Source organism: Rosa rugosa, chromosome 6 (genome assembly GCF_958449725.1).
Source record: "Rosa rugosa chromosome 6, drRosRugo1.1, whole genome shotgun sequence".
Classification (NCBI taxonomy): domain Eukaryota; kingdom Viridiplantae; phylum Streptophyta; class Magnoliopsida; order Rosales; family Rosaceae; genus Rosa; species Rosa rugosa.
The window spans coordinates 43,694,320-43,718,706 of NC_084825.1; the positions used below are offsets into that span (position 1 = coordinate 43,694,320).

The following is a 24,387-nucleotide window of genomic DNA, read 5'->3' on the forward strand; positions in this document are numbered from 1 at the left end:
GATGTTACCAATCCTGGAGTCAACTCAGATATAATCTGGTGAAGTTCTTAGGCTTATCGAGGGAGTTCATCGCCCCTAAATGCTAGAACTAGCTTTCTTATTCTTTTAGATCAAAGTTGTTTGAGCTTATTAGTGAGAGATTTGGTGATGAAACAGTCTGTACTTAATATCTCTTGGCCTATTCAAGGAAGACCAAATTTTAGAAACTGAATGCAGCTGAAATTTGACACTTAGTTCGCAGAAAGGTTTCAAGCCAAAGGAAAGCTGGCATTTTTCAGAACTTTGTTCTTGCAAATTAAGCGTGGAAAGCATTCTTGTCTGGTCTGAACTCCATCACAACATCACAACCAAGATCAATGATACCAACTTGTTCAGTTAAACCTTCAATTTGGTTTTTGAAGTAGTATGTATTATATCCGTCACTATTATCTTGACCGCTGCACATGTTTTCTCCAGGACAATGTATATTGGGCTCTTCATTCTCTTTGGTGCATTCCTTGTTCACTCTATTGAGCACCTTCTGCACGTTATTCTTCCCATCAAAGTTTCTTGGAGGTTTAAGCTTCCCATATAGCTTTGCACCTCCATTTTGAGACACTGTGCTTGGCACAACAGAATGAAAATGCATGCTACCCCTTGCTTGCACCAAAGTAATCTCCTGTCAATCAAAGGAATGTACATTAAGTACTTGCCTACATCATATTCCAAAACTGACTAATGACAATGTTCATTCGGCACCAGCAAACAAATCGTATATATGAACTCACCTCGTCAAAAAAGCCAATCTTCGGTGATGGCACTCGGAGACCTGAGGGCTTCATATTCTGATCTGGGAGACTTGTTTCCTGATTTTCCTGTCCAACACAATGTACCGTATCTGATGCCTGAGAGGCATCACTCCCAAAAGATATCTGACTGCTGATAGATCTTTGACTCATAGATGACGATGATGATTCTGAGGACCAGCCATCAAGAGAAGCAGCAGATGAGGCGTAAATGGTAGACTTTGGTGTGAACATTTTACCAGAATCCTGACAAGAACTTTCGAGTTCATCTTTGTTTTTCTTTGTGAATCTCAAAGGATTGCTCATGGTTAAGCCATTGGCAGCAAAATCGTCAAGTGCATAATCAAATTTTCTTCTTGAGTTCATTGGAGATTCACTAGTGTCTTTGGCAGCTGGAGAACCTGATGAAGACAATTTTGGGGATGGTGTAGAACTATGAGTGACAATACCGGATGAAGCCCTCAAGCAAGGTTTCTTTGAAAGAGTCGAACATTGTCCTGCAACTAGAGCATGTGACTTTAGTTCAGGTGCACATTATAATCAACAAATGAAACAGCATACTATTGTATATAATCAGCATATGACTTTAGTACCACGTGCAGCCTTTGCAGTTCCCATCTTGACATAGTTTCCACCCAAAGAGGACCTTCTGGTTGCAGCTGTTGAAGAGTGACTAACGCCACTAAATAACTTTGGTTGTTTAAGAGATGCTGTTGGGATGAATTTCCCACTTCCAGCAGCAAGCTTCAATTTATCAGCACTTGGTCATTCAACTCATTTTTGAATGTTCCTCTAAATAATGCATGTACAACTATTAGTAAAGTATTAGTTTATTCCTCTTGATTTTAGGTACCTGTCTTTGTGAGGAAACAAAAACCTCCTTTAAAATCCTTTCTGGCTGATTATTAAGATTTTGCCTTTGGGATGCTGAGGCTTTCATCTGAATTCCAAAATATACATATTCACTCTTGAAAGCCACCAGAAAAATAATGGATAATGACAGTACAATCTCAAGAACTTACCTTCACCCGAGACGAAGCATCAGTTTTCTTCGTGGCTGAAAAGTATAAGAAAAGCATTTGTCATATGGAACAGTGACGGGTTTACAAGGAAGACAGTATACTTACAGTGGACATTTTGCAATCCCCTTCCTCTTTTCAGTTTCAGACTAGCTGGCTTCTGCATAGATAACATTTTGTCCCCAAAAAGTTCAAACTCTAGGCTTGCCAGAGCAGAACTGCCGCTATCTGTTGTAGACTTTGACTCCGTGGACCGCCAAACTTCTTGAATGGCAAGAAGTTGATGAGACTCAGATTTCTTGAATCCTTTGTTTACTATAGACAATTCCTCAGGATCCAAAACCCCTGAGTACAAGTACCAAACCAGAAATCTATACGGTTCCAAACTGTTGATAACAGGCCAAAGTATAACGATTACATATCATTTAACTCATACCTGGACTAGTGTAAAAGGCATTATCCCAAGTTAAGCTCTTTCGATAACTACAGCTCTCAAATTTTCTGGTTCTTTCAGGCTCCAAAGACTCCGAAGGCAACAGTATTTCTTCCTCATTTCCAAGTAGGTTAACTGCATTGCCTGTAGCTCCAGAACTCGTAGTCTGAAGCAGCTCTTCAGGTTCCAAGACTCCTGAAAATGTGGATTTAGGCAGTGAACAAAAGGAAGAGAGACACCTTATGTTTGTTGAATCTCATGAAAGGAGTACCTGGATTTGTGAAGAAGGCACTGTCCCAAGCCAAACTCTTTCGGATATTAAACATGGAATTGATTTCTAAGTCTTGGCTGTCTTGTGGACTCACAGTGTTGAATAGTATAAACCCATCAAGCTTCTGTCTGTCATCTGAACGGGGTTTGAAGCAGAATTTTGTTTAAGCAATACTAAAATTCATGAAGAAAACATATCAAGGAAAACACTAATTGTAGGCACATTGGCTCGAGTGCCTCTCGGAACAAACCCATTTTGACATCTTTTACTGAATTCATGCTCATACTCTTGTAAGCAGGTTTTTGTAGACTAAATTGAAGCATGATCATCATACTTAATGATATAACAAGAAGAAGTTTAGGACTGTCTACTAAGAAATGTGTGTGTGTGAGAGAGAGAGAGAGAGAGGGAGGGAGGACCTGGAAAGCCACGTTCTCGAAACTCATTAGTGGAGGACATAGCCAATGGTGTTTGGAGCTTCAGCTTCTTCAAATCCAGATTACTGGGTTCTTGTTTTCTTGAAAGAGAGCTAGTGAGACAGAGTGAGTTGCAGAGGGAAAACTTAAAATAAGAAGACAAAGTTGCGGTTTTGAAAGAACAATCAAAGAGTGATTATTCCGAAAATGAAACGTCTGATTTAATATTTATTTGAAAATGGAGACGCTAATTTTGTTCCTTTGTTCTCTATTGATTGCCTTTAATGATGGTTTTTGATTTTTCAAATTTTTGGTAAAATTTAAGTCAAACATCAACTGCTGCACCAATTGTAAACTTTCAACGTATATAACCATGAACCACATCCATATATATATAACCATGAGAGAAATGATTTAATTTTGTCTTAATAAAAAAGTTTCTGTTGAAGGAATATCGATTTAGTGTGCCTTATCAAACTAGGAGTAGCAATAGGAGAGAAGGTTCTAGATTTCTCAATCTTACACGGATTGGTATTCCTTGTAACATTAGAACTAGTACTTTGTAATCCCTATATATAGGGCTTCTATTCTCAATAATAATACACATCTCTCTCTACAATTCTCTCTCGAATCTATTTTACTTAAACACGTTATCAGCACGAGCCCTAAACCACAAAAGCTAAAACCCAAAAACCTGAAAAGAAATTGTTCTCCTCAAAGATCTGCCGCAAGCTCCTAGCTCTCGCTAGCCTCGCTCGCTGCTGCTGCCCTAAGCGCCCCTGCGCCCACTGCTGCCCCGCACGCCTCCGCAGCCCCTGCTGCCCCGCGCGCACCTCCGCAGTCCCTAGCCCGAGCTAGCCAAGCCTTCGCTGCAGCCTGCTCCTTACGCGCCCAGCGCTACGCGCCCGTGCGTCTGCAGCCCCGCGTCGCTGCACTGCTGCTCCTGCAGCTCTGTCGCACATCTGCTGTCCCTGCAGCACCTACGCGCCCCTGCGCACGCATCCCTACTGCCCCTGCAGCACCAACGCACACCGACTGCACCTTTCCCCTTTCCTGTGCACGTCCGTCTGTTTGCAGGCTCCGAAACATCTAGTTCGGAACCTCGGATCAAAATCTTTTCTTCATCAAAGTTGTTCATCTCTGTCTCTTCCATCTGACCTCCGAATTTCAGCCTTATCGGAGTTATTTTGAGACCAGTACAACAATCAAAGTGAAAATTGTTCAGAAGAGAATTTGCTCCGAATTTCAACAAGCTTGACCTTATAAACATTCGCTGCACGCCTCTACTCGGATTGCTTCGCTCCATCACGCCTGCATCGACACGCGCGTGATCCAAATACATGTAAGTATTCAAAAGAGTAAGTTTTGAAGTTCCTATAATTCGGAATTTATATTTCTTCTTCTTTTCTCGGAGACTTGAAAACCTCCCTTCTTCTACATCCCACCTTTCTTATAACGTGGGTTCGATCATTGAAAAGCGGAATCGTGGGGATTCACGCAATTAACGAACTAAGAGCGTTCGTAAGACTTCGGACTAAGAGCGTCCGTAAGCATCGATTTACGACCATACAAACATCATTGTTTCGGTCTAATCCAATTATTCTTGGAAATCGATTTCTTGTAGCATAGCTCGGAAATCTTATTTATATTAGTTTTCGTGGAAGCATTGACTCCGAAACTAACTTGTTCTTGTTTCATCTTTCAGGATGTCAAACATGAACAAATTCGATTTTGTTCCATTGGATTATGCAGGCAAAAGGTACTTAATTTGGGTCACTGATGTCGAGATCCACCTTATTGCCCGTGATTTATTGCATAAAATCCAAGAGCTTTGTCCTATAGAAACAGCTCCAGACCCTCAAACTGAGAAAGATAATTCCAAGGCACTTGCCTTCATGAAACGTCACATGGATAGTGACCTACAGTTTGAGTTCATAAATGAGGATAGCGCCATAAAGCTTTGGCATGCGCTTCGCGAACGATATGGCAATGTTCGTGACTCCATACTTCGGAATACAGAAGCAGAATGGAAAGATCTTCGCTTCTCTGAATTTGACACGGTCATGCTATTTTATTCGGAAGCCTTCCGCATCAGAGTAATGATGCGTCTCTGTGGAAAGATGAGCACAGAAGACCAGTTGATTGAGAAAACCCTCAATACCTTCCCCGCCTGTGCTATGAGGTCCTCTGACTTATTCCGGACTCATGTAAATGCAAGACGGATCACAAGTTTCCAACAGCTTATTGAAGCTATGGCCACTACTGAAAGACATGGCAATGAACTTGTGAAAAGAAAATTTGATAGGCTTCAAGAGAGCCATCAAGAGCATCGTCATATGGCTAGAGAAAGTCGTCATCGACGTCATGATCCATACGATCGAAATGCTCAAGAAGGTAATCGCTCAAGGCGACAATCACACGACCGTAGGAGGCGTGATTTTGAGGGAAATAGGGTTGGAAACCATGGAGCCAACTTTGGCCATGGGCATCACTTTCCAACGCCACCAGTCCTAGGGACTATGCATATTGCGCCAATGCGCCTCAATCAAGGGAGAATCCTCTTTATGGTGTCTATTTCTGATATGGAACGTCTGATCAATGGACCTGAATTTGCAATGTACCTACGAAGGTAGTCGCATCATGGTGATCAAGACATCGAGTTCACAAAGACTTTAAATCTGGCGATGAAGACAAAATGCCGCAGATTTTTATATTTCCAGGAATTATGTAATGGCAATTATGCCTTAAATCAATAAAATGACTTATTGTATTAACTCTTTCCCTCTAGGTGTACTCAAGAGTAATTGTGATGTCTAGGCAAGGTTTGATCTGAGAGAACGGTTTTAAAAGTGAGCAACGCTCCACCAAAATCTCGCCTTACCTTACCTGGTCACAACCAAATTGAAATTACCGAACGGATTGAGTAACTACGATTTGTCTACGGTTTGATTTTTATGTTGGATTAGATTTTGGTCAAGAAACTTTGATGTAATCATTGGCTATTATTAATAAAGTATCGATTAATTTTATCTCATGTCATGGACATATTTTTCGAACTTTATTACTTACAAGATGTAAGTGCCAATGATTTTCATGTGGAAACACATTGTGAGAATGGACAAGAGTTCCTTTGCATCACCTCTAATGACTACGGACATAAACGAGTCTTAGAGAAACTTATGTGTCGCTCTAGTGGGTTGTATGCAACCACTATTCGAGTCATTGAATCCAACCATGTCATGAGAGATGATTTATGGGATTCCGACACATATAGGCTTTGGCACGACCGTTTGGGACACCCAGGTCGTGACATGATGATCCGTATATTAAAGACTTCACACGGACATCCTTTTTCAGAACGAAAAGAAGTAAAAACTCAGTTTTTGGACACCGAAGGAGCCCCTGCGCCTCACGGCGCCGTTCACCCCCAAATCCGGCCATCCTTGGCCGGCGCCGCCTTCCCCCTGCGGCCTCAGGGTGGCATTGACGCCACCAAGGCTCCTTTGTCTCCAACTTTTACTTCTAAAGTCACTTGTGATTTTGTGGCTCAACCAAAATCCTCATTGGTTGTTTCTAAAGCCCATCATTCGTTCTGCAAAGCCTGCTCTTTAGCAAAGTTAGGATCGAGACCATCCTATGCAAAGGACACCAAGGAAAATATACCATTCTTGTAAAGAATCCAAGGTGATATTTGTGGACCTATTCAACCATCATGCGGACCATTTCGATATTTTATGGTATTGGTTGATGCATCGACACGCTGGTCACGTGTCATGCTATTGTCCACAAGGAACACTGCATTTGCTAAAACTCCTAGCACAAATAATTAAGTTAAGGGCTCACCACCCTGATCATCCTATTAAGTCTATAAGATTAGACAATGCTGGAGAGTTTACATCAAAGACTTTTGATGATTATTGCATGTCCATTGGGATTGATGTTGAACATCCTGTTCCTCATGTTCACACCCAAAATGGTCTCGCAGAAGCCACCATTAAACGACTACAAATGGTCGCTAGGGCATTGGTAATGCGCACCAATCTCCCTATTTCTGCTTGGGGCTATGCAATATTGCATGCAGCTGTGCTTATTCGTCTGAGGCCCACTGCCACTCAACCCTTTTCTGCGTCCCAGATGGTGACTGGGTATGAGCCTAATGTCTCACACTTACGCATATTTGGGTGTGCAGTTTATGTGCCAATTGCGCCACCACAGCGCACCAAAATGGGTCCTCAAAGACGATTAGGCATTTATGTTGGATATGATTCTCCAACGATTATCCGCTACATAGAACCCTTGACAGGCGATCTCTTTACCGCTAGATTTGCGGATTGTCACTTCGATGAGACAGTCTTCCCGTCGTTAGGGGGAGATAAGAACATCAATGTTCAACAGGAACGACAGGAACTGTCGTGGTCTGTCCCCACTCTGTCTCATCTTAATCCCCGAACCGCACAGTCCGAAATTGAAGTGCGGAGAATTCTCGATCTTCAGAACGTAGCAGAATCGATGCCTGATGCGTTTTCTGATATCGCTAAAGTGACGAGATCACACATACCTGCTGCAAACGTGCCTGCAAGGATTGAAGTCCCTAAAAGTAGAGGACATAACGCCAACTCAAGAATGCATGAGCATGGCGCCAACGTCCCATCACTCAATGATGGTGACGCTATGGCTAGGCCCACGGCTCCTGCCAGGAAGCGCGGGAGGCCCATAGGTTCGATGGATTCTCGCCCAAGAAAGAAAGCGAGTTTGGCACAAAATAATCCATTAATCATCGATGTGAATAATCCATCTCATGAGAATATTCCGGATTATGGTTATGTCCAAGAGACATCATTGGGGGACGCTCCAATGTCAGAACCAACTCCAGAGAATAGAGAGATCTCCATAAATTACACTAGTGTACATGAGATGATGGATAGAAATTCTATGGCGATTGATGATGCATTTGCATATCATATTGCAAAAGGAATTATAGAATATGATGCTATCGAACCTCGCTCTGTTAAAGAATGTCAACGAAGAGCAGATTGGCCTAAATGGAAAGATGCGATCCAGGTTTAATTGGATTCACTAACAAAGAGACAGGTATTTGGGCCTGTAACGCAAACACCCCCAAGTGTAAAGCCTGTTGGCCATAAATGGGTCTTTGTTAGAAAGCGTAATGAGAAAAATGAGGTGGTAAGATATAAAGCCCGCCTTGTGGCGCAAGATTTCTCACAACGCCCTGGAATCGACTACGAGGAGACATATTCTCCCGTAATGGACGTTATAACGTTCCGCTACCTTGTCAGTTTGGTAGTTTCCGAAAAACTTGACATGCAGCTTATGGATGTGGTTACAGCATATCTCTATGGGGATCTAGATTCAGAGATATATATGAAGGTTCCAGATGGACTTCAATTACCCAAATCAAGTGGCTCTAAACCACGGAGCGCGTTTTCAATAAGATTAAAACGCTCACTATATGGATTAAAACAATCCGGACGGATGTGGTATAACCGTCTAAGTGACTACTTGATTGGGAAGGGATATATTAACAACGAAATATGCCCATGCGTGTTCATTAAAAGAACAAGTTCCGGATTTGCAATCGTAGCAGTTTATGTCGATGACATGAACCTAATTGGAACTCTAGATGAGTTGAAGGAAACTGCTAAATACTTGAAATCCGAATTTGAGATGAAAGATCTTGGGAAAACACGGTGTTGTCTCGGTTTAGAACTCGAGCACCGTAGTGATGGGATTTTGATCCATCAGTCTGCATATACTCAGAAAATTCTAAGGCGCTTTCATGAAGATAAAGCAAAGCCTGTGAGTACTCCCATGATTGGCCGTAGTCTTGAGCCCGGAAAAGATCCGTTTCGTCCAAGGGATGAGGACGAAGAACCATTAGAGGCCGAAGTGCCCTATTTGAGTGCAATAGGCGCATTATTGTACTTAGCTCAATGCACAAGACCGGATATCTCATTCGCAGTGAACTTGTTAGCTCAACATAGCTCTGCGCCAACACGCCGCCATTGGATTGGTGTAAAGACCATCTTTCGATACCTAAGAGGTACGATTGATATGGGCCTATTCTATCCCTACAGAGAGAAAATGAATGACAGAAAGTTGGGATCGGACCCCAAAAGGCAAAACGCCCCCGTCCATGGAATGGCCGCCGGCCATGTTGCCGCCGCCGCTCATGGTGGCCGGCGTCCTCCTATCTCCCTCCATCAAAACGACAATGATGTCTTGATGGGTTTTGCTGATGCAGGGTACCTCTCTGACCCTCACAAAGGTCGCTCCCAAACTGGTTATGTCTTTACCATGGGAAGCACTGCGATATCTTGGAGGTCTACAAGACAGACCCTTGTTGCTACTTCCTCGAATCATGCAGAAATTATTGCTCTACATGAAGCCGTTCGTGAATGTATATGGCTAAGGTCTGTGATTCGACATATTCAAGAAAGTTGTGGTTTGAAGTCTACCACAGATGAACCTACATGCATTTATGAGGATAATGCAGCTTGTATTGAACAAATGAAGTTAGGTTTCATCAAAGGCGACAACACCAAGCATATATCGCCTAAGTTCTTTTATAATCAGCAACAACAATCACTTCTAAAGATTGAAGTGAATCAAATCCGATCAGAGGATAATGTAGCGGACTTATTCACTAAGTCGTTACCTAAATCCACCTTCGAGAAACATGTGAAGAGCATCGGATTGAGAAAGTTATCCGAACTCCCACGATTGTAGCAATCAGGGGGAGATATCGACATCAGGGGGAGTTATGATGTCTACATGTTCGATCTCGAAGAGTGAAAGACGTGTTGTGCTCTTTTTGTCCTTCGACCAGAGTTATTTTTATCCCACAGGGTTTTTGTTACCTGGCAAGGTTTTTAACGAGGCAACGAATGAAGCGTCACCACCAAGTTTGAAGCGGCACAAGGGGGAGTGTTGAAGGAATATCGATTTAGTGTGCCTTATCAAACTAGGAGTAGCAATAGGAGAGAACGTTCTAGATTTCTCAATCCTACACGGATTGGTATTCCTTGTAACATTAGAACTAGTACTTTGTAATCCCTATATATAGGGCTTCTATTCTCAATAATAATACACATCTCTCTCTACAATTCTCTCTCGAATCTATTTTACTTAAACAGTTTCAATTTAATGATATTTCTCTCATGGACGTCATTTTATCCCAATGTGTATGGTCAAAGTACTGTGAACAATTTATCACCCAAATAAACAGTACTGTGAACAATCTAAAGGACATTGTTACCAAAGGCTTGCATAGCCCTGATTGCCCTGTCTAGAAGCAAACATCATTTCTGTCTCAGCTTCTGCTGAGATGAAGGGGAGTGTACGTACGTACGTTAACCACTTCAGCATTTAAGTGCCAGTTGTATCCGGCTAAACTTGACGATTGTAAAGTGATGCCAGGCGTAATGCTAGTCTAGCAAACTACTGTTAAGAGTGAGTTGGTGCATCTCTAACAGTTTCCTTATAAGAAACTTATAAGTAGTTTTGAATAGAATAACTGTTGGTGGCCTTGTTTGGTTTGCAGAATTTGGACCGAAAACTCATTCCCTTATATGTTTGGTATGCAAAAGGTAAGGGATAACTTTGCTTGATAATGGGAAACAAGAAGTTATGAAGCCTCACATACTGTAGCTGTGGCTTAGCTCTTAAGTATTGCTTCCTCTATAAATACCTGTAAGGTGTAACCATTTCTTAAGCTTGATTGAATAGCGAAGCTCTGCCAAAATTCTGAGTCAGAAATTCCTCATCTCAAACCACATAAAACCTTATTCACATACATATAGCAAAACTGAAATCGAATTCCTAAGAAAATCAGACAAAAACATTGAAATGCTGGAATATTCAAGAATCTCCAAGGGATGTTGCTGTAGGATGTCTTTGTTAAACTTTTTTGTCCCAAACCCCTTAATGTTTCACTTAATTCGATCCTCTGTTTTTAGGATTCTTTTAAAACCTTTGACTACTACCTACTGAAATCTCTATATGGAATCAACAAAACTAGTGGACATTTATAACCAAGAAATCTAGAGCACTGAGATGAAAATGTAGTCTAGGTGTACCATAAATTCCTGCAATTGTCAAACCAGATTAACTTCGAATGTGGAGAGATTGAGTTGCATCTCGTCATGGGTTGAAAGATCAAGCTGCATGTGGTCATTAGTGGAAAGGTCAAGCTGCATCTCGTCATGGGTGGAAAGATCTAGTTGTTTCTGGTATAAGGTTTAAAACTTTGATGCAGCTGAACTCTGCTATTGAAAATGAAAAGAAGAGTGCTGCTTTTGTTTCTACTGATGGCTACGTGTTCAGGACAATGCAAGTTTCCTGGTGGTAGTGGAAATAAAAGGATAACACTTACCTGCCAGATGTTACAACTCCTGCAGTCAGATTCATCACTGTGAAGGTATCTATCTAGTATCTCCATACTGGCTCGTCCAAGTGACTTTAATGAAGCTGCTTATTTGATCAGTATCTTGGCCTAAACAAGGAAAATCAAATTGTGGAAACACAAAACAGCTGAAAATTGGCATTCTTTTGCTCACACAAAGGTTTCAAGCCAAAGAACCGTCATTTCTCATATATTTGTTGCAAAGTTAGGCATGAAAAGCATTCTTGTCTGCTTTGAGCTCCATCACAACATCACAGCCAAAATCAATGGCACCAACTTGTTTAGTTAAACCTTCAGTTTCGGATTTTCCAGGAATATGTATTTTCCCTTTGACTATTATCTTGATGGCTGCACATGTTATCTCCAGGTAAATGCATAGTAGGCTCTTCATTCTCTTGATAACCTTCTGCACATTCTTTTTCCCCTCTAAGTTTCTTGGATGTTTAAGCTTTCCATTTTGATTTGAAGCTCCAGTTTGACACCAAGTCTTGTGCACCAGAATGAAACTGAAAGCTACACTAGTTCACACCGAAGGAATCTCCTGTCAATTCAAGGAATGTACATTATGTAGTCTGATACAGCATATTCTGAAACAGACTATTGACAATGTTCATTCGGCAGCAGGAAACAAATCATATGAACATACCTAATCAAAAAACAAAATCTACGGTGATGGCACTCAGAGACCTAAGGGCATCATATGTTGATTTAAGACTGTTGTTTCTGATTTTCATGTCCTACACAGCGTGGGTCATGTAAGCGACTCCACATTTGATTCCTGAGAGGCATCACTCCCAAAAGAAATCTGCCAGCTGACAGACCTTTGATTCATAGAAGATGATGATGATTCCAAGGACCAGCCATCAAGAGAAGTAGAGAACTAGCAGATGATGCGTAAGAGGTAGACTTTGGTGTGAAAATCTTACAAGAATGCTGATGAAGATTTTCGAGTTCATTGTTCTGTCTTTGTGAATCTCAAAGGAGTGCTGATGGTATACCATTGGCAGCAAAATCGTCAAGTGAATAATCAACTTATTTTTTCTAGTTCATTGGAGATTCACCAGTGGGTGTCTTTGGTAGCTGGAGAACCTGATGAAGACAATTTTCGGAATGGTGTACACCAAGCAAGGTTCCTTTGGAAGAGCCGAATATTATCCTGTACCTAGAGCATATCAGCTTTAGTTTCTGGTGCACATTATAATCAATGAAAGAAACATAAGACTACATCTGACGAAATTTAACATTCTTGGGATTCCTTCCTACCAGCTGAAGCCTTTGCAGTTCCCATCTAAACATAGTTTCTGCGCAAAGAAGACCTTTTGGTTGCAGCTAGTGAAGATTAATTAACGCCACTAAATATCTTTGGTGGTTTAAGAGATGCTGTTGAAATGAATTTCCCACTGCCAGCAGCAAGCTGCAATTATCAGAACTCACTCAGTCAACTCATTTTTCAGTGTCCCTCTAAATGCATGCACAACTATTAGTAAAACATCAGTTTATTCCTTTTGGTTTTAGGAATACCTGTCTTTTTGTGGAAACAAAAATCTCCTTTAATTAATACACTACAAGCACAATTGATCAATTTATATGCATATTATTGCCCCCCAATACTCATATTATTGCCTCCCAATAATCATATTATTGCCTCCAATAATCTTATTATTGCCCCGCAATAGACATGTATAACTACTCAATAAAACTTTTTTTTTTTCATTCTTCTTTCTTCTTTCCTTATAAGCCTTTTGCCAATTTTACCAAAAAAAAAAAAAAACAGAACAACGTCGTCCAACAAAGTGACGTCGTTCGAGCCCTGCCAGCGAAGCCCAGACCCGATTCCGGCGTAGAGCTCCGGAGCTTCCCGGACGTCTGACGAACAAAAATGGCGAAGCCCAGACCCAATTCTGGAGTGGAGCTTCGGAGCTTCCCGGACATCTGACCAAAAAAACCGGCGAAGCCTAGAGGTGTTGGGATCGTGGAGTTGGATGGCGTCATCCTCTGGTGGTCAAACGGTGGGGACAGAGCGGCGGCGGTGGAGGCCCGACATCGGCGGTGGAGTGGTGGGCGCGGTGGCTTGATGGTGGAGGCCCGACAAACCGAACCCAAATTCAAACCTGAACCGGAAATTTTTGATCTGCAAACATGGAGAGAGAGAGAGTCTGAGACGAGTTGAGAGAGAGAGAGAGAGAGAGAGAGAGAGAGAGAGAAATCGGTGAGGGGGGAGGAGAGAGAAAATAGATCAAAGAGAGAGTCTGAGAGTTGAGATGTAATTTATTAATTAAATAATCATATTATTACCTCCAATAATCTTATTATTGCCCCGCAATAGACATGTATAACTACTTCATAAAACTTTTTTTTTTTCATTCTTCTTTCTTCTTTCCTTATAAGCCTTCTGCCAAATTTACCAAAAAAAAAAACAGAACGACGTTGTCCAACAAAGTGACGTCGTTCGAGCCCTGCCAACGAAGCCCAGACCCGATTCCGGCGTGGAGCTCCGGAGCTTCCTGGACATCTGACGAACAAAATCGGCGAAGCCCAGACCCGATTCTGGCGTGGAGCTTCGGAGCTTCCCGGACATCTGACCAAAAAAACCGGTGAAGCTAGATCGTGGAGTTGGATGGCGTCATCCTCTGGTGGTCTGACGGTAGGGACAGAGCGGCGGCGGTGGAGGCCCGACATCGACGGTGGAGTGGTGGGCGCGGTGGCTTGATGGTGGAGGCCCGACAAACCGAACCCAAATTCAAACCTGAATCGGAAATTTTTGATCTGCAGACATGGAGAGAGAGAGAGAGAGAGAAATCGGTGTGGGGGGAGGAGAGAGAAAATAAATTTAAGAGAGAGTCTGAGAGTTGAGATGTAATTTATTAATTAAAATATGGGCAAAACTATTAATAGATGTTTTTTTTTTTTGGTGACGGGGCGGTGCAGCCCTCGAGCCTGGGTGGCTTAGATTAAAGAAACTGTCGAATACAAAGGGGGGACATTTGACATGAACCCCTGATTACAATAGATAACTAGAGAACCTCCTAACATATTATCCTGAGTCTCTAAACACATGTACTCAACAATGCACCAACTAGCAAAGAGCGCACTATTGGCGGCTCTAATCGCTTTAACTGCTATAAAGCAACGATAACTGTTAATGGATGTTAGATTGAGTAAATGGGGTTAAAAAACTCTTAGTGGAGTAAGTGGGCCATTTCTATTATACCAGAAAATCACAGTGAAGAAATTATAAGATCATAACCAAATAATTCGCACACCAACAAAGAACAAACTGATTTGGGGTTTTATAACATCAAACATGGAGAAACCCAATTTCAGCTTCAAACCCGAAGATCAAAGAAACCAACTCTGAATTTCAATTCAAAGATAAAAGAGTATGGAAGCAATTAATGATGTCCAGAGAGGGAAGTGGCAGCGCCACGTACAAGAATCGTGGTTCCTGCCTTCTTGAGTTCTTGGTGTCCTGTGGACTGTGTGTGTCAAAAAGCTTAAACCATCAAGGTTCCTTCTGTCATCTGAATTTTGTTGAAGCACAAAAATTTCGTTTAACAACAGTAATATGATAATATCCATGAACATAAAAGGAGACGACCCTTTTAGCTAGGCATTGGCTCGAGTGATTAATTGAAGAAAAACTAAGCCATTTGACATCTTTAACTGATCGAATTCAAATTATACACATTGTGTTCATACAAAAACCAACCAGTTTAACAGCAATCAAAATCTGTAAACATTAACATTTTCAGATTAATTTACCGCCAAGTAATTCAAGCATGCGATCACCACAGTTGATAATATCAACACCTTTCGAGTCTACACAACTGTTACTGACTTACTGGTGAAAATCTTGGAAATTCAGATAATAAATTAAGGAAAATAATTTTTTTGCATATCCCTCCAAAGGCAGAGAAAGAGGGGACCTGGGAAGCTGCATTTGTGAACATCGTTATTGGAGGACATGGCTATTGCTTATTGGTGTCTGCAGCTTCCTCAAGTATATATTACGGGATTCTTGCCTCCTGCTCCTTGAAGAGAAAGTAAAACAGAGTGAATTATGAGGAACTTTCAACAATCAACCTTGCAATATAGTCAACCATTTAGCTTGGGATGGCATGCGCATTCAGTTCACAATGCAATTAATGATTAAACATTTAAACCCAAATTTCCTAATCTTTTAATGGGTATCTAAAACTTTGACTGTTCCAAAGTTTCAAAAATGGCATCGAATTTATAAAAGAAAATTACTAGTGCCGAGTTTTAAATGCACTCCTCAGTAAGCTCACTACAGCAAAAGGCTATCAGTGTACAGTCTAAAAGTGTGGTCAGTTGTGAGCCTTTCGATCACTCATCATCAGTTGTGAGCCTTTGATCACTCGACATGGTTTGCAAAACAGGGCTCCATGTTTTTCATTTTCCCAAATCCCTTGTCCCAGGAAATTACAACAGTTAAACAGCATCCTATATATGGTAACAGAAAACCTACTAGCTAGAGGGGGAGGAAGAAATGGGACTTGAACAGTCTGCTTTTCAAGTATTCAAATCTTGTAGCCATCAGGGGTGGGAAAGCTATCTCTGCTGTACATCAGACTAAGGACAGAGGATTACAGAAAAGAGTGAAAGCCAGGCATCTTGCAGAACGACAGAATAGAGAACCCTGGCACAGAGCAAATCGTTGATAACCAGATGAATAAACAGTCTGATCGAAGGTACTTCCTTCCAAAGCCGGTTTAGCTAGTTTGGATGTCCCATGGTCATTAGCATGTGTCTCACGGAATCTTTACCAGCCCTGTATCTGTCTTTCCTTCAGCATGTTTCCCGAGTCTTTTTTCTAATAATTTCATCCTCAATCATAAAACCAAAACAGCATTTCAAGCAAAATTCGCAGGCCTGTGCTTCATTCACTATTAGGTCCTTAAGAAAATGACCAGCCAGGAGAAAAAGCCAAATCGTAGATACCATGAGTAAAGTTGATAAACATGGACTTCATAAGAATGACCACAGCTGCAGCCACAGCCCTAGATCCATCCGCAGGGTTAACAGCACTGTCGTCTAGTTTAAGAGTTTTCCGACTCTTTCAAGATCAAGGGTTGGACAAGTTGATAGTTTATTTATGACAGGAATTATTGCAATTTTCAGTCTGATATAGCTAACAAGAATTTCTGATAATGGAAGGAATAAGGAAGCCGACTTGATCACTGATCTCACTTGGTCATTGGCACATGTTAAGATCAAAAGAAGGAAACTGACTGACGGTACAGTTTATGATGCATGCCTTCTCCATACATAAAATCTTCGGCCTTGGTAACTTTTCTTACCAGAAGTTATCCTTTTACCCTTAGTTCTGGTTCTGGTATACCATGTACACAGTGTTCGTTGGTTGGCTATGTTGAAATGTAGGCTACTGAATAGTCATGGTAGTTTTCTGTGACTAGCTAAACTTTGGTGATTGCCTACCTCCAAGTTGTTTTTGAAAAGCTCAGTAGACACCACCAAGCAGTAAAAAGAGCATTCATAAACAAGAGAACTACAAAGCGAGTAAATTTTGATAACAGGCAGATACGCAGAGACTTTCGTACACATAACACATACCTGGAATACATTATCCCAAGCTACACTTTTTTGAAAACGACAGTTGTCAAATCTCTTGTTCTTTCGGGTTCTAAAGCCTCTGAAGGCCGTAGTATTTCTTACTCATGCCCAAGTAGGTTAATGGCATTGCTTGTAGTTCGAGAATTCTTTGTCTGAAGCAGCTCCTCAGGTTCCAACCCTCATGAAAATTCGCACACAATGTGAACTTATGCAGTGAATAACTATATAGAAAGATCCTTAATATGAACAAAGATGTTACACCACATAAAGAGCACCTGGACTTAAGAAGAAGGCGCTGTCCCAAGCCAAACTCTTTCGGATACTAAACTTCGTATAGGTCTTGGTATCCTCTGGATTCTTGGTATCCTCTGGATTCCCAGCGACAGACAGCTTCTTTATGTTCTGTCATCTGAATTGGGTTGACGCACTATTTTGTTTTAGCAACACTAGAATGCTTGAGCATATGTTCAAGGAAAGACCCTGTAAACACATTGGTTAAATGCTTCACAGAACAAACCCACTTAGCATCTATCTTTTACTGAATTCATAATTACAATCCTGCATGCAACATTTGCAGATTAATTTAACACCAACAGATTCAATTTCTAGCATGAACATCTGAGTAAACGAAACAGATATATCAATATCTGTTCTGCAAGCCTTGCTCTTTGATAAATCAATTTCTGAAATTACTTGTGGTAAGTTCTAAACTGACTCGTCAAATTGCTCACTGCGCCCGAAGTTCATTTTACTCCCCTAGAAGGGTGTTCGGGGGTTGCCTCGATAAATACCATGAACACTTCAAAACATTCACTGCTTGTCGACTCCAGTTGGTAAGGCAACCAGACTCTTTCCAGAAATTTAATCGATCCAGTTAATAAAGAATATCAAGCTTCCAGGTGAAGAAGGAAAGTACATTCAGCTGTCCTAGGCAATGAGTCTGCCTAATACCCTTCACTAATAGGCATCACCGTTATACGACTGATCGTGTCCCGTTTGTTTGATGAATTAATGATTCCAATATGATGCAAGTAAACATATCATTTCAAAGGGACTGACTCAACATAATTACACAAAATCGTGGCATAATTACATTGGTCAGCCACAGTCCCTGAACACCAGACTTCTCACATTTCATAATGGTAATATGGTATCCCCAAACCCAAAAAGTAGAGGCAGTCGGGCTCAAAACCAGAAAGAGGAGATCTTGCAGCTTTGCTCGACATTTGGAATCAACAGTTTTATGGGATACGAGTCACGACAAATAGAAATGGATGAATTTCATCCATGACTTTCATTTTCCGAAATCCCTAGTCCCAGGAAATTATGACATGTAAACAGCATCCTATGGTAACATAAAATCTACTACTGGGGAGGAAGAAATGGAACTTGAACAGCCTGCTTATCAATGACTCAAATCTTGTAGCCCTCAAAGGTGAGAAAGCTATCTCTGCTATACATCGGACTAAGGACATACGATTACAGAACAGAGGGCAAAACAGGCATCTTGGCGAAAAGCAGAACAGAGACCCTGGCACAAGATCAAATCCGATGATAACCAGATGAATGAACAGTCTGGTACCTCCTTCAGAAGCCACTTCAGTTTGGATATCCTATAGGCATTAGCATGTGTCTCACGGCCTCTTTACCAGCCCTGTATCCGTCTTTTCTTCAGCATCCGCTCTCCTAACTATAAAATATGAAAAAGAACTCTATGATTAACAAAACTGATATCGAACAAAAGTCAACAGAGCATAAGGTGTGAAATAGAAGATTATATCAAATAATTGCCAACAATCAAGGTAGCAGTGTCTGGAAAAATATCCGCTCATAATTCTACAAACCACATCAAGTGATAAAACCTCATTCTCATACGTATAGCAAATGTGAAATCAAAGTAATACGAAAATCAAACAATAGATTACTAAATAGGAAAAACACAATTGATGAACAAATGCAAAATGCAATGGCAAAAACATTCTAGGGTTGAATCTTAGAGAATCCCAAGTGATGTTGGTGTACAAAGCCTTTGTTAATATTTTTTGTTCCCAACCCCTTTAATGGTTCACTTAATTCCTCTATGTTTTTGGGATTCTTTTAAAACCCTTGAGTAATTCCAACTCAAATCTCTCTATGAAATCAACAACACAAGTGGACATTTATAGCAAAGAACACTTCAGCGCTGAGATAAAAATGTGGTCCAGGTGTATGATAAATACCTGCAAGTGTCAAACCAGATTAACTTCGAATGTTGAGAGGTCTAGTTGCATCTCGTCATGGGTTGAAAGGTCAAGCTGCATGTGGTCATGGGTGGAAAGGTCAAGCTGCATCTGGTCATGGGTGGAAAGATCAAGCTGCATCTGGTCATGGGTGGAGAGATCAAGATGCATCTCATGATCATGGGAGGGGAAAACAAGTTGCACTTCCTGATCCTGGGCTGCAGCACTGGTAGATGCACCGAACGTAATAGATGGCGTGTAGTTGAGCTGAGAGGGAGTATAGTTGAGCTGGTAATTTACAGTGATCTGTCCAAAGATGTTGAATTTCCCAGCACTATTGCAAGCAACTTCGGCATCAGAACATCTCTTAAAAACAACTCTAGCACGGCTGCTCTCCCTATCAACTTCTGTTTCATATTCCTTCAGAGGTCCAAAGCGCTTGAACATTTTATTCAGGTTTGTTTCTGAAGGAATAGAGCTCACCTCAGAGAAGCTCATTACAAGTTCTGCTGGTGCATTCTCATCCACATAGCCAACAGGTTTCTCCGGAGGCAAATCTTGACTCCCTTGAGAAAACTTCTTCCTGGTGTATGGCCTGCGACCCATTTGAGGGGGCTTTTCTGGTTGCCCAAGGATGACAGGTTGATACTTCGTTTTTCTTTTCCGTGATGCTTGCTCTTCTCCACCATTTTGGATTACCATGTCTGTCCAATAAGTGTCATTCATATCATCAAATTCAAAAGTCTCAGGTAACCCATGCACAGAATTTGACTTCCTCTTTTTACCACCAACTTTGTCTACAACTGAAAGCACCACCCCAGATCTCTGGCCAACAACCACAGAATTCCTAAAATCAGAGAAGAAATTGACAATAGTACTCAAGGAATTGTATTCCTTCAGAGGTTCTTCTGCTGCTGACCGAAGTTGTGACAGCAATTCATCTAGAGATGAGTACTTTGTTGTATTATTCACTCCTCTAAGAGTATCATCAGAACTCTGGAAGGGAACATCAGATCCCTGCACAGCAGGTCTGTCAGTGCTGCTCTTCACTATAGTAGACCCTGATAGCTGGCTAGCAGCTCTCTGGATACATTCACCAATCTTAAACGATGGTTTTGGTGAAGGTGTTGTGTTTGAAACTGTTGAATGGGAAACAGCTTTCCTCCCATCTTGTGTGGCTAAATCAGCAGCCTGATACTCAGCACCCTTCCGTCTCTTGCCAGATGATGGCAAAGCCTTCGCATCCAACCAATCATTACCATCTGGCGAACCTGTTTCGCCACCCATTAATTCTGACAGGCTTCTTTCTTTCATTTTAGCATACGCTCCTTCTCTTAGATTATGTTTGCGTTTATGAGAAGTGCTAGACTTGAGTTCCTCAATCTCCGGTCCAGTCTTCTTATCATCCTTCCCAATATAAGTCGCATGCTCAGTAATTTCACCTGGACATGTTTTGTCCCCAGAGAGCGAATTATCTGTTTTACTCTCCAACAAATCTCCACAAAACTGGAATTCAGGCAAACTACAATAACCCTTTAAACGAAAAAATGCCAGCAAATGAGCCTTGGCAATGACAAGTTCTAATTTGTCACTGCCGCCAGAGGGGAACCGTGCTAAAGCTTTTACATATTTAAGTAGTTTATCAGATTCAAATGAACTTGCACTTGCAGATTCATCTACTCCGTCCACTCTACTCGATTCATGGCATATCCCAGCATTTTCAATAATCTGGAATCTGATCTTTTCATAAACATCTTTTGGTATGCATGAGCATGATAGACCCAATTCTACACGCCTTGAAACTTCTTCCAGAACACAATTGACAGCTTTGTGGAATGTTTCTGAATTGCACTGCTTCTCTGCCTGGGAGAAATAAGATCGGAAAGGCTTTAAACTAGATACTTCATTCCAAGCAAATGTTCGGTCCCCAAAATATGCTACCAAAAAACAGTCCTTCTTATGATGTTTCATTGCCTTCTCAGATGCAGCCATAAAATCAAATATCTGTCCAGGCCACCATGGATGGCTCTTCACTTTACCCCAAACTAAATCTGAGACAGAAAATGTACCTTCATTTTTTTGTGGCAGCTCATATCTAAGCTGAGGCACTATTTCAGAGCTTTCAGGCTGCATAGCTTCTTGAATAACAATTTTCTCTTCACTGGGTTTTGGTTGTTCTCTATGACTAGCATCTCTGTCCACTTCCATGTCTAGGCTTTCTCCATATAAACCATCCATATCAGCTTCAGTTACCTCAACCTCATGTACAACATTGGTCTTGGACTGAGCATGGTCAGTGGTCACACTATTGTTTAAACTCTCTTCAAACTTCAACTTTTGATCCTTCCCAACAGAGTTCATGCATGATTTCTCAATTTTTGAATTCTGATCATTTCCTGAAACTAACTCACCATGTTCAGCATCATTAACTTGGTTGTCCACTTCCATTTCTTGTCCTCCATTTAATTCAACCTGGGCCATATCATGGACCATGTTCTTGTCTACAATCTCTTCGGGTTTCAAGTGCCGATGACTTTCAAAATTCAAAAGACCCTCTCGATCTATGCATCCAGGATGAAGTTTTGCTGGCAGAGATGAAGTATTTGATCCAACCTGAGCAATATCATGAAACATGTTCTCTACACTCTCTTCTAATTTCAAATGATCTTTTTCAGAATTCAAGAGATCCTCTCCATCTGTTACAGCAATTTCACCTACAGGAACTACTTTAGCTGGCAGGGACGAAGCAACTGTATGTGCAGGTAGATTGATGTGAGTATGGACGTTTCCACCTAGCGACTCAATCTTAACCTGCTGTTTTCCTACTGAATTACTTTCATCAATTTTACCAATCTCTACACCTGCAACTTCGGAAGTCACAGTATCTCCTTTGTCCGTGCCTGAAACATCACCACCACCAGCAGATACTTGCCTTTGTCCATTCAAGGGTTTGGGACTCGAACCTTCTTCACTGACAACTGGAGCTTTTTCCACAACTCGGGTCCGAACACAAGAATTCTCCACTGTTTCCGAAGAACTTGCAGCTACAGTGTCAATTCCAGGATTCCTGACTTCATCATCTGCAACACTAACTTTCTGTACCTTCAAATCAGCCCCACCATCAACTACCTTCTTTTTTTGTTTCCCACCATCCATAATCCCTCGCCCAAAAACTTCCTCCAGAAGTCCTCCAATTTGTTTCCTTTCTTTTTCAGCTTTCTCAACATCAACTACCTGTGTTTCTCCACCAGCCGAGCCAGCAACAGCAGCTGCCCCTGCTCCCTTCAAACTCTCCTCCCTAACCACCACCCCTACCTCCTCCACCGCAACCACTCCCCTTCTTTCTTCCACCGACTCTACCTTCCCACCCGAACCCGCTTCACCACCATCTCCACCCACAGACCCCGCATTCCTTCCCGAACCCATATCAACCTCAACCGACTCCTCACGACCCACCTCCTTATCCTCCTCATCCCCTCCCCCACTAGTACAAACTCCACCCACATATACATTAGACCCGAAAACCTCCACCATTAGATCATCCCCATTACAAGGCCCACCTTCCTCACTAACCTGACCCTGACTCCCAACAGCCCCAGCTACAATTTCACCAGCAGCACCCTTGTCTTTGCTTTCGTCCATCGAAACACTATCTGGGTATATTTCAAAACCATCAAAGAACACTTCTTTTTACTCACTAGTAACAAAAAATCGAAAATTCTCATAAACCCTAATCACAAAAAACTGAGCAAATCGAAGTACGCAATCAACAAAATTACCAAACAGGGCAGAGCATATGATAGATGAAATGAACAAATCAAGACTTGGGGAGAGTGATTATGTGTGTACCTCTACGATCTTGTCCAGAATTTTAGAGCTTTTTCGAGGTTTGGGGGTTTAGATAGAGAAAGAGTGTAAAACTTGAAAAGGGGAGGAGAGAGAAAGACTGTAGGTGTTTCCGTGTACTTGTTTTGGAGATCTAAAAAAATCAAACGGATCACAGCAAATGCACTTTCTTCTATTTAGTGATTGGTCAGCTCAGTCTTTCTTTCGATTTATGGAAGGTAGAATACGGAGTTTTGTGCTTTTGGTTTTACTACGTGTCGTGGTTTTATTTGACGTTTGGGAGCTTTGGGTTCAAGCTCTGTTATTTTTTAAGGTCAATTGGTGTAGCATTTTTTCTCAGCCTATCCCCTTGGTTAAAATCTGATTACAGTGATTACAGAGAGGAGGTAATATTAAAATATCGATATTTTAACCACCGTGGGCTGCCTCAGTTGGTATTGGAGTGCTTGTAATTGAGCCTCCATCCAAGTTCGCTCCCTGCTGCGGCGTACTTGTTGTTGAGCCTCAATCCAAGTTCGCTCCCCGCTGCTAGCAGTTGTGCCCTGGGTCACACAATTTGTAAATCTCCTGCGGGAAATCCGTACCTAAGGTATGTGGAGACAGGTAAGTGTCTTACGTCAGTCATTCGGCGTCGGAGTTGTAGGTCTATCTTTGTGCAGAAGTGTGGGATAGCATTCCTAACTCCAAATTCTTTACAAAAGTTATCAATGTTCAAGTAAATCCAGAATATGTGTCTGGCCCAAACTCTAGATTACTTGACCTAGTTGTAATAGGGTTTTGAATTAGAGATATTCTCGGAGATATTCATAGATATCCGATTAATTGTACGATTATCTTTCCTTGTACAACTCTGATTCTATGTCTTATAATTCTCTATATAAAGAGGCCCCTATTATCAATGAAAGCATGACTCAATTCTCTCCCAAATCAGTTTTCCTTAAACACGTTATCAGCACGAAACCCTAATCCTGAAACCCTAAACTCGTAACCTTCAAACCCTAGCCACCACCGCCGCATATATTGAAGCCCTCAATCCCACGATTCCAGAATTGGCGGCGGAACCACTGGAACCGGCTGGAAAACCACCGAGCCAGCCACCGGAAGTATCGAACCAGCCCTCCAAGAAGAAAAAAAGGGATCCATGCACCGGTTCACCACCTTCCGGACCTCTGATTGCTACCAAATTTTGCCACCAATAGCGTCTCGATCCCAAGATTCAGGAACCGGAAGCAGAACTCTAAAAATCGGTTTAGAAGTTGCTGAACCGGCCTACAGCAAAACCGGCAGAAGAAAAAAAAAACAGGAAGGAGAAGCCCAGAAGAAGTCAAAGCCCACTGACCCACCGACACGTCAGCACACAGGGGTCTGCCACATCAGCACC

General features: G+C 41.6%; 2 protein-coding genes across 2 annotated transcripts; both read right to left on the reverse strand.

The window, feature by feature from the left end:
- Nucleotides 1-295: 295 nt before the first annotated feature.
- On the reverse strand, nucleotides 296-2,762 carry LOC133716831 (uncharacterized). The gene is made up of 9 exons (XM_062143486.1): nucleotides 2,759-2,762; nucleotides 2,509-2,643; nucleotides 2,241-2,432; nucleotides 1,913-2,149; nucleotides 1,808-1,842; nucleotides 1,639-1,725; nucleotides 1,379-1,529; nucleotides 768-1,282; nucleotides 296-658 (listed from the first exon to the last, which is right to left on the reverse strand). Exons 1-9 carry the CDS (start codon nucleotides 2,760-2,762, stop codon nucleotides 296-298), a joined length of 1,719 nt encoding a protein of 572 aa, XP_061999470.1.
- A 15,444-nt stretch (nucleotides 2,763-18,206) lies between these two features.
- Nucleotides 18,207-23,172, reverse strand: LOC133713369 (uncharacterized). Its single transcript, XM_062139377.1, has 3 exons — nucleotides 23,010-23,172; nucleotides 19,161-22,813; nucleotides 18,207-18,631 (listed from the first exon to the last, which is right to left on the reverse strand). Exon 2 carries the CDS (start codon nucleotides 22,800-22,802, stop codon nucleotides 19,170-19,172), a length of 3,633 nt encoding a protein of 1,210 aa, XP_061995361.1. The 5' UTR covers nucleotides 22,803-22,813; nucleotides 23,010-23,172; the 3' UTR covers nucleotides 18,207-18,631; nucleotides 19,161-19,169.
- Nucleotides 23,173-24,387: the final 1,215 nt, after the last annotated feature.

Bases quoted from the DNA above. Each gene is read 5' to 3' on its own strand.
- LOC133716831 (XM_062143486.1), bottom strand. The intron at 1,843-1,912 runs GTAAGTATACTG...TATACTTTTCAG, and splicing joins GGGATTGCAAAATGTCCACT to CCACGAAGAAAACTGATGCT. The intron at 1,726-1,807 runs GTAAGTTCTTGA...TTTGGAATTCAG, and splicing joins ATGCTTCGTCTCGGGTGAAG to ATGAAAGCCTCAGCATCCCA.
- LOC133713369 (XM_062139377.1), bottom strand. From the start codon at position 22,802: ATGGACGAAAGCAAAGACAAGGGTGCTGCTGGTGAAATTGTAGCTGGG.